General features: G+C 35.1%; 1 protein-coding gene across 1 annotated transcript; it reads left to right on the top strand.

The window, feature by feature from the left end:
- Positions 1 to 4,724: 4,724 nt before the first annotated feature.
- Positions 4,725 to 10,941, top strand: LOC108547739 (pro-resilin). The gene is given in 4 exon segments (XM_083287392.1): positions 4,725 to 4,746; positions 5,790 to 5,873; positions 9,960 to 10,280; positions 10,462 to 10,941. Coding segments are annotated over 3 exon segments (597 nt in total). The 5' UTR covers positions 4,725 to 4,746; positions 5,790 to 5,858; the 3' UTR covers positions 10,723 to 10,941.
- Positions 10,942 to 11,381: the final 440 nt, after the last annotated feature.

Below are 11,381 nucleotides of genomic sequence, written 5' to 3'. Positions count from 1 at the left end.
ACGTGTTACTGAGGTCAAAAATGTTCATATAGAGTTAGTATATTCGAAAAGGCTTTATTGAAAATTTAGAGACAAAATTTGTCTCACAAATCGTTGAAAAGAATTTTTTTTTAATTTTGGAACATTTATTATAACTGTCATGAAAAATCATAAATATTTATTAAGCATTTTAGCACACAAGTTTATATAAACTTATGAACTTTCATGTATTTGATCTCAGTAATACGTAATCTAATTTTAGTCCCAAACGAGGAATTCCAAAAATGAAGTAAGTACAAAAATATTTGTTGAATTTTAAAGTTATTATGACCACATATAGTAATCTGTTTCAACATTTGGAATTGGACAGAATTTTCTTTTCTTATTTAAATTGGAATTTACTTAGAATTAGAATTTTCTAAAATGAAAAATTTTGTACCTGATATTTGTACTAGCCACTTCACTATAGCACTGTGCAATTATTAATTCTTTTTCCTATTTCTTCTTTTGATTAATTGACTATCGTAACACCTATTAAAGGATAATAAAAAGAAATATTTATAAATTACACAGTATTCATTATGACTTTCAAATGATCACATTTCTCCAATAAAATTTTAAAAACGTACCTTAATTATGCCTCCGCTAAAAACTGAATAAAATTTATAAAATTTTATAAAGCTTCCAGGAAAGAGTTGTTAATTAACTAATTAAATTTCCTTTTATGAAGTAGAAAATTAAAATTCAAATAATACAGAAGAAGAAATTTGTAATTGAAGGAATATACGTCATTTGCTGCAGAAAATGAGCTATAATCGGTTTGTGTCGATTAAGTGATTAAGAAGTCGTGATTCAAACGATCTCATATCTTGTTACTCCATACATAATCGTTGCTTAAGATAGATCCAAGAGTTTTACGTATTCGACGTGATTACTGGTTGATGATCTCCTATCTCCCTTTTTTTTCTTTCTAACTACTTGCAATCAAACTGCGAATGTCCAATAGCGTTGGTATAGGGTGATTAAAACTGCACCTACTGCTAATTTTTAGCTGTTGACTATCTAAATATTGGAGCTGTGTCAACTGTGAGTGAAACTTATGAGACTTCCTATTCCTTAATTAAATTACAAATATCAAGATATTCGTTATAAACAGTCATGCTGATAAATTAAAATATACTATGTCATATCTGATGATTATAACATGTCATACATAACAAAAGTCACATAACTTGATCTTCCAACAGCAGAAATGAAACTTAAAGATATTCTTCACGTGGAAACAAAGTCATTACAGAATACTAACTCAAGACCAATCATGGCAAACCAGTGACAAAATATCAAGATTTCAATGAACTCTGCTGGAGGAATTAGTAAATTGAAATTCAAAATAGCCATAAAACTAGGGTTCCAAGGAAATGTCACTAGCAGGAGGTAAGATTCTGAACAAATATCACTATGGATATAGCGTACGACACTAAACCGGTACATTAAAAAATAATTAAGATTCTAAGTCATTAGAATTTCAACACGAGAACATAAATGAGTTGAACGAGGATTCCATTGCTGCAATAATGAGGGATTATCCAGGACTGGCCAGTTATCACAGCTTCGAGACGTTGTCATGGTACGAACGTAGAACTGAGGCATCTCCTCGGCCGTGAAAGGGTTGAAGTAACGTCGTGCTCTGCCCTGACCTGGTCTTGCTCGCGGTTGCTGGATACATGTAAGGCTGGGCAGGAGGTGGATTGCTCGCTGAGCAATTCCGAGCGTGCGTACCCGCGCGTGCCTTTCTCCGCTTGCCTGTTGAACCCATGCACCTTGGATGTGCTGGACGTTTTGCAAAAATAAATTCTTTTCACTCCCTATTTCCCGTGAAGAATGTTCATTTCCACCTGAAATCAACATACACGTAATAAGACTCAACTTTGATTATAAACCAAAATGATTGGAATTATACTTACAATTGAAGATTTCAATTTGGGTATAAGAATGACATCCACTCAAGCTTCATATAATCATAATGTTTGAAATTTCTCTGATTAAAAATGAGATAACTATAAATTTACAATGGACCCCAGTTAATATTTCTATTGATAAAATTAACCAAAATGATTGAAATTACATTTACAATTCAAGATTTTAATTTTAAGTATGGAATGAGTCTTCTCTAAGAGAATTTTATTTTATAAAGCTCAAAATATTCTGAATATTTAAAATTTCTCAAATTAAAAAAAAGATAATTATAATTATTATATAATTATGGACCCTAGTTGATAAAATTATTATACCAAGTATTGTTTACACTGATACTTACTACTTACCATAATTCCAACTTCAAGGTTTGAGTACAGTAGGATATTTTCAATTACTCCTTGAAAAGTAGATCCAATTAAAACAGCGAACCTAAAAGAGAAAGATCTATGAGAAATTTGAAGTATAAAATATTCGTAATAACATACTGCAACTATAAATGCGGGAAGTTTATCTACTCATCTGAGACAATGACGAGAGAAGAACGAAGTTCAAAATGCTTCAGATCCAGCCTCCCTTGCTTCTTCTAACCACCTCTGAAATATCAAATTCTTTCCGATTCGTAGCATGATAATCGATGGAATAACTTCTTCATGCTGCACCTTCGAGGCTAGAAGTCAACGCGCGCCTCGAAAGATCATTTGGATTCGCATTGATCCGGATTAGCCTTCCCACGATGCGGCCAAATGCTCGGATTTGTCATTGCGTTTCATCAAGCCCCGCATTTTTTCTTCTTTCTTTTTTACGAAATACGCTGTAAAATCAACGGTGCCGCAATTTTGATTCGTCTCGTTGATTACTTCGCGCAATACTTTTACGAGGATGCATAGTTACCGCATGATGCACCCCTTAACTGATTCTTCGTGTTACTTGCTTCCGTATCCAATAAAACGGCGGCTGGATTTATGATTGTAATCATCATTGCGGTCAGAGGAGTGCTGCTGAATTAATAATGGAAGATGCAACACGTGGAGTTGATTTAAGTAGTATTCTTTTATCGTTCTTACACTTGCAGATTGTGCGCATCGGGAGATGGTTGCAGGCACTGGAAAGTGGAATTTTGCGAGTTAAAAGAAGATCTGGCAAAATAGTTGGACAAATTGAAGTACTGACATTTTAAAATGGAGTTAAAGATAATCAAGTATAAGACAAGGAAGAAAGAGATTGTGTAACTGGATATGTACTACAAACTAAGGTATTGAAAACTGAAGTCTAAGTCATTACTAGTATTGAGAGATGTATTCAAAGTTGTGCAAAGTTACAAACATCATAGTCATGATCAAGTCATTGACTAAAATCTAAGTCAAAGATATACCATTCAAAATATAATTTATATTACTTTTAGAAAATTAGAGATAATAACATCTCCTCATGATGTTTGTAAGGATTACGAGGAGACCCTAGGCTGAAGTTTCAAATTAGTATGGCTTTGCAGCTTATTCTAACAAACTAATTATAACCTGAAAAAATTAGGTTAGAATAAAAAATACACAAATCTACATTAAACTATCTTAAATCTTAAATCTATATTAAGCTACATTTCCACGGTATAAAAACACCACTCTAATCTTGAATCTGTATTAAGTTATAACTATGGCTTTACAGTCTATTCTAACAAACTAATCATAATCTTAAAAAGTTATGTTAAAATAAAAAGTACATAAATCTACATTAAACTATCTCAATCTCAAATCTACATTAAGCTGTAACAAATCCAACATTTCCATGGTATAGAAAGATCACTCTAATCTCGAATCTATATTGAGTTATAACTATCTAATTCTATCTAATTTCTAACAAACTAATTATAACCTTAAGAAGTTAGGTTATAATAAAAGTACATAAATCTACATTAAACTATCTAACATCTCAAATCTATATTAAGCTATAACAAATCTTACATTTCCATGGTATAAAAACACTACTCTAATCTCAAATCTATATTAAACCATAACCAATCCTATATTTCTATGATACAGAAAGATTATTGAAACCTCAAATCTATATTAAGCTATAACGAATCCTACATTTCCATGGTTTTACAAGACCATAATGAAAGATGTAAAAATGTCCTAATCATGAGTCTGTCAGAAAGTATTTTCCAAATCACGTGAACCAAGGGAACAGCATCAGATAGAAGGAACAAGTGACGGAGTCAAAGGTGTCATGTGATGCACCTTAGAGAAAGAAAGTGGTGCTAGATTCGCCTTCCCCAGGTCGACCACGGCAAGGTTCTAAGGCAAGGTGAGGCAAGGTAAGGCGAAACAAGGCAACGCGCATTACTGTCCCCCCTTTCTGTGTTCTTCTGGGCCCCGGTCCCAACGCGTTCAAGTATCATCTTATTAGACCCACGCTATATAAACCCAACCTGCCAGCATGCCGGGCAGTTACGTACTGACTTTATTCACAGCCGTGCCGGAGTGCATCGATATCGTATACGACGAGACACGTGCCTCATCGAAACCGTATCTGTGAATTCGTAAGGGCGGCTCAAGAGACGTATACTTCAAGAAATGTTAGACCTCGGTGATATTTCATCGTTCAGCCATTCCATGGTGACCACGGTGCTTTATTAACCCCGTTACTATACAGGAGCAGAGATTTCGCATTTCCGTAGTGTGACGTTACGTGGAGGAGATTATGGGTGTTTTTGGTGATTCACGGGACTGATAGAGTTGCAGGATTGTATTCGCTGTTTGGTGCCTGAAAAAGAAAAGGTTTTTGGTTATATGGGTAGTTTGTTCATGCACTATTGCAATTATAACTGTGTAATATAGTGTGAACTTAGATCTTGCAAAATTTAAAAAAAGATATACCTGAAAATACAAAATTCTGTATAACTATAGAATTATAGTACCCAAGTACCCAAAGCTATATTCAAATTACCAAAAAAATTAAATCTCGTGCTTAACTGATATAATTCTTTAATAATTTCTTTAAAAAAGTTTATTTATACTGATAAAGTTACCTGATCGTTTTAATTTGAGTTCTCAATTCTGACCAAATTAAGAGGTAGTTCTTGTCCCAAGTGAAGTATATTGAGGAATGTGGAGCGAGATAAATCTTTCCCATCTCTACCGCGGGAAAATGCGAAGAGCATTCGAAATGAGAAGCTTGCGATTCCCAGCAGGGAGTGGTACACATACATGTGATGAATATGAACAATCGTAGCGAAGTCAGGGTGTGGTTAACCGTGAAATGTCGTCGAGGTCTATTCAACCCTTTATGCCACAAAGCACACGCAATAATTTATGTCTCTACTCTAAACGGATGATCATGGAAGCTATAATTTCTCTGTGCTTCTATACTTAAGACTTTCAAGCCGGCACATTGGCTTAGTATTTTCTATATTCCTCTTTTGTTTGCACCGACATCGTACGATCGCCTAATGAGTCTTCGAGAACCATGTTCGAAAACCTAACCTCAACTTTACACTTTCGAGAAACGAGATTTTTACGAGTAACGAGGATTTCGATGCTTTAACGTTGCAGAAACAGATGTAGTTGATTTATGATTGAAATCGTGGGAAAGGTTGCAATAACTCCGGGTATTTTTAGCATTTAAAATGCAGATTACGATTTGCATTCGTTCGTAGATTATCGAATAAATTGCCCTTAAGTCTGTGAAGCTTGATAGTCCGGGTTTAAGGATGAAAGTCGAGTCGATTGTAAACAATATCGGTGCTTTCATGAGGCAAAGAGTGGAAAAAGGCTATAAAAATTCACTAAAACCCATGGTGCTTTTGTAAAGGGTTGATCTTCTATGTCTTTCCACAGTGTACTTTTGAAACAAAGCGGTGCGCGAGTTAAGTTCGGTACTACTGACCATTTGGTTCCCTGCATAACATGTTTTATCTCCAGGTGAGTCCTTTTCAAGGGGATATTCCATTCTAAAGAATTAAGAAATTGGAAATATTTTACAATATTTTACGATTTAGAACGACGAAAGTACGTTTTTAAAATTATTCAATGAATTTATGATCGAAAGAGGTTAAGTCCACGCCGCCATTTATTCACGGCTTTTAGAATTTAACGAATGTGCTGACCTCTATCTTGCACGACATTAAAGATACGTGATTTAGTTATTAAATAAAGAAATGTACTATATGCAAAGATTGAATTTCGATGAAAGTACGTTTATAAAATTATTTAATGAATTTATGATCAAAAGAGATTAAGTCCACGCCGCCATTTGTCCACGGATTTTAGAATTTAACGAACGTGCTGACCTCTATCTTGCACGACATTGAAGATACGTAATTTAGTTATAAGATAAAGGAATGTACTATATGCAAAGATTGAATTTCTTGCCTGTTTAAAAATTATTTCCTTCGTGTGCCGAAAATCGAGTGAAAAATGTTCGTCTAGATTAGAATATCCATTTATTGTTGCTATTATCCGGACTGGTTCTAAATAACCTAGAATATCAGAAAAACAGGTAACACTGGATTAACTAATGGAAGAAGTAAACGTTTACTGTCGTTAACGGCCGATCCAGTGGTCCGTCTAATCATTATAATTAATTACAGCCTCCCGACCGATGAACCCCGCGGCGCATAAATCTCAATTCGCGTGCTATGGAGAGAGGGTGAGGTGTCAACAAATTATCGCGAGTATCCCGCGTAGTCTTCGCAGATCCTGCAATTACTCAGGGGAGATGAATCAGCAACATAATTGATTTATCGATACGCAGTCCCTCTAAGCTGTTAGAAACAATCGACCAAGCTATGAGTAAAGTTGCAATTGAATTCGATATCTCGGAAGGGATCTGGATAATCGAATGTGGAATAGTATTCTGATAGGATTTGCAATTGATTAGACATATGGGATAATTTGTAGAGAACTACTGAATATTTAAAATTTCCGTATCACTTGACATATAGAATCTTTGGGGTAGTGAAAATGAAATTATAAATTAAAGAAATTAAAAGTAAGATTTAGGATCATTAATATATATATATATATATATTGGGAAAAAATATGTATAACTAGAGTTAAAATTGACAATCTGTATATTTTATAATGCTAATGTATTAAAATTTATAGTTCATTGAATTCTTCATTTAGTTGCCTTAAGGTTTTCTGTATTTTTAGGGTAGTCACAGTATTTATTCTTAAAGTGTGTAGTAAATAATACTAATTAGTGAGTGTTAGAATGAATATACACTATTAGAATACTCCAAAACTATTATTATATAGGAAAGCACTGAGAAGCATTAAGACGTTCGTCAGAGAACTAGTTATTTATGCCACGGCGTAATTATCTCGCAGATAGTTTAAATTGCCATAATCTTATGCAGACTAAGTTCTTCACAGTCCCTTCCATTCTTATCAGTAAATTTCAAATAATTTATGAAAGCTCTGCAGCAGAAAACTAGCCTGAATTAAACCATAAATAAAAGTGTAATAAAAATTCCTTTAGTTTAATGCAAGTAAAATACAATTTAGAATATTATATTGATTAATGTGCACCTTCTTAATACTTATAAATTTCCATGGAAATAAATTTCCATACAAATGGTAATATTTTATAGATTTCCTTGTATTTAAAATAGAAAATAAAATTGAAAAACTAATTGAAGTATCTACTTTTCTTGTATAAAAGGAAAATATTAAGAACTGGACTTATACTTAACACAGGCATAGGAGAAAAACTATAATTACACCAACTATATACAATATACCAGAGTCTATACATATCTAACAATTGAGAATCACTCTGAGTACAAACTATAATATATTCTTTATTTGATATATATTTAATGCTATGATAATTTTATCCCAAATTGCATAAGATTAGAGCAGAAGATTATAATTCTTGCTAGCTTCACAGGTATTCTATTCAATTCTAATACTTCTTCATTGATTATATTGTACATATTTCCTTCATTATATCCTCCTTTTCTTCTCAAACATAAATTTACTTCTTTGTCTAACTGAGGAAAATTCAAGTTTCTCATGTTTGACATTTTGAAACACCTTTTCCTGGTTTTATCATCCTTTTATGCAACAAGATCATAAACTCTCAATATAAGCATCTTGATTGATATATGGATCTTGATGAATTTTATTGGTGGCAATTATTTCAGCAACTTCCTTTAAACAACATGTAATATGTATTTACGAAAGTTTTTAGTTTTGCCCCATTGGATTGTTAGCTCATGCTCATAAAAGGATTCTCTATTTTGTAAGAGAAGAATGATGAAGTAATTATTGAAATGAAAAATACTATTGGCATCACTGACTTATTAGGATAAAATTAAACTTTTAGAAATAGTAGTATTCAACTCCTTGTTGTAAATTTTACAATTTCTTCTTTTGTTTAAGTCTCTTCCATTTATTTAGTACTGATTTCCTTTTCACAACTTTGCTAATTTAACTTCCAGCTGTGCGCTTCATGTAATTTACATAGTAATTGCAATTCATGATTTGAGATTTGAGGACTTGCATGATTTTGTCTGTGATAATGTACGTTAAACAATAACTACTGAAACAATGGTACAAGTCAACTTTTTCTTCAGTTAGTACATTTAAATGAGCTATGGTACAGGAAAGAGAAGGCTGTTTAACATTCTTCACAAGATTGTGGATTATTTTGCAATATTCCTGGCATTTCCTAATTTTTTCAGCATTTTAGTTGGCTCTAGTCCAAAAGAAACTACAATTCACTTATAGAATAAAAGAGTACATTCTACTATTTTAAATCTTTCCTTTCCACAAAAATAAAATTAATCCATTCTTGCTAAAAAATATAACATTTCATTTCATTTACTCCATGTTACTATATTGAGATACTTAAATTTAATTGTATTTAAATATTCAAGACTACTCCTTTTCCAATGATTGATAAGCCAGTGTCACAGGAGATTAGTATATGATGAAATATCAATTGTCTACTAAATTAATTGGTGACAACATTACTGATAAAACCTTTTCCCTCTTAAATGTCATAAGACATCAGATTAGAAATTATTATTGCAGTAGGTCAGTTGATGACATCAATGAAGTATTCTCAGAAATTGATACTTGACATGCTCCCTGACTTTTTCTCTTATTCTTTGAAGAGCTTTGACGTTGTTTGCTTTGCTTCTGCTGGTAAGACAGTGCATATTAATTCTGCAATCAGGAACCAAGACAAGTCCAAAGGAAATAGTTTTGCACGCACTCGCTGCGCCAGAGTCTGCGAGGGGACTTAGTAGAAATGAGGCGGAAGACGTGTAATTAAATCGTTGCGAAACCACTGCCAGCACATACGCACAGGTGGAATAAACTTCGAGCAATTATGCCGCGCTTTAAGCAGGTCTCTTTATTCCTTTCTAATTGCTTCTCGTTGTAAGCATTCATTTTTACCAATGTTTATAATCCTTGCACGATTGATCCCTTTCTTCCTTACAATTACAAGCCTCATAATTGGGAGTCTGCATTTACCATAACCATGTTCGCTATATTTGCATAAGTTTAACAATTACTATCATTTATGATTCGCGTTCAAAGACAGTGTGGGCTTACGCAATCCCTTTAGTCCCTAATTAAAGGAAGCCATGTCCGTGAATGGCGCATTACACATCTGTCGACCAAACCTAGCTACAATTTACAACACGCTAACAGTTCATTACATTCGCATCACGTGTCGCATTTATACTCAGCAGACACGCGTTTCGACAAAAGGAAACGCGGTGTCATTAGATGTTGCATCGTGATCCAACGCGGTTGTGCAAACGAGAGTAGGTGGATGAAGTAGGAGGACATCTTCCTTGGAAGAAACGAGGATAATATTTATAAAGAACTCGAGATATTCGTTCTACCAAGTCCTAATTAGCTCCTTTACGTTCTACTACTTTAGAATGCGAGTTTACTCCTTCGCTACGAAACTTCTATCACCTATGGCGGATACTTTCGCACCTAAAATTCCAGGAGGAATAAAATCTGTTGTATCTTCCTTCACAGATAGCAATAATTTGCATGGCAGTAGTACACGTGATATGCGACCTACCGCCGGGGACAAGACGCAACACGTACCTACCACCCGAGCCAACCAAGGGCTACAACTACGACACCCCTCGGATACCATTCCCAAAATCATCCACTACACGACCGCCTACTACGTTCTCCTCGACGACGAGACCATACTCCAAGCCAACCACTAAATTTCCATCACCGAGACCACCCAGCGATGGCTACCCACCTGTAGGACCCAGGCCCACCCCGGAGTTCCCCGATTATGGAACACCGACTAGACCCACTGGGACTACTATACCTTCTGGTGGCGTGAGTAGTAACAAAAGAAAGCATTCGACAAAGTTACGTAAACTAATTACGACTTCCGGTGAAAATAAGCGATTGCACCTATCCCAGGTGAAGGTTCATTGACACCCTTTCTAGCTATTGTTGCTTAACGAGGAACGAGATTGGTTATATCGATCGATTAATCGTTTTCATCTATTTCCAGCATGATCATCATCATCATTGAATGCCGTTCGACTTCAATTATGCGGTAAAGGAAGATGCATTTGGGAACGATTATTCTCACAACGCCATAAGCGATGGTGACATCGTTCGCGGAGAGTACAGAGTCCAGCTGCCGGACGGAAGATTACAGGTTGTCCGTTATACCGCCGATTGGAAACACGGCTTTAGTGCGCAAGTTTCCTACGACGGGAACCCCCGCTTCGACGTTCCCCGGCCGCCCGGAAATTTTGCAGGCTATTAAGGCTATTAGCGTCCAGCCTATGGTTGCGAACTATGTTAACACACGTTTGTTTTGCGGTTCTTATTGTTAGTCTTCACCGTGCTGTCTCTACGCCTCCATTCGTTGCCGCTATCTAGCTGAGATCATTGTTCAGATCATCGCGACTTTCCTCATCCCGATGTCGTTTCCGCTGAGGTCGCTAGTATCGGGGAGATGGCTCCAGGATGTGGCGCCACTTGAGCAGGCAAAATTTTTCTTTCGCTTTTGCAATGGATTTGATAGTCCACGAATTCCACTCTTCATGAATGTAATACTTAAGAGCATCGTCTCAAGAATCTTTATTTTTCATGCTGTTGATAATTATTCCGAGATTCGATTGAAAAATTTAAGATCGCAAGAGCAGGAGACTAGTTTTGCAGACACCCTCTATAATTTGCCAATTTTTGTTCGTAGAACGTGAACGAAAAATACTTTTCTACGAGGGGTTCAATTCCAACTGGTACTTATATCCCTAGTTATCGCAAAATCTAGATCTAAGCGAAGGAAGATCTTAGGTCAGGGTATATTTTGTATTCTTCAGTTAGGTGTGTCCAATGGACATGGATATACAGGAAGAAATAATAAAAATTCGGCAAAGTCAGGGTGTACTCCTTTCTGAAGCATTAAGTAGCAGCTAAGTA

This window comes from Eufriesea mexicana, unplaced genomic scaffold (genome assembly GCF_001483705.2).
Source record: "Eufriesea mexicana isolate 0111107269 unplaced genomic scaffold, ASM148370v2 scaffold1172, whole genome shotgun sequence".
Classification (NCBI taxonomy): domain Eukaryota; kingdom Metazoa; phylum Arthropoda; class Insecta; order Hymenoptera; family Apidae; genus Eufriesea; species Eufriesea mexicana.
This window is presented reverse-complemented; position numbering and strand designations above follow the sequence as displayed.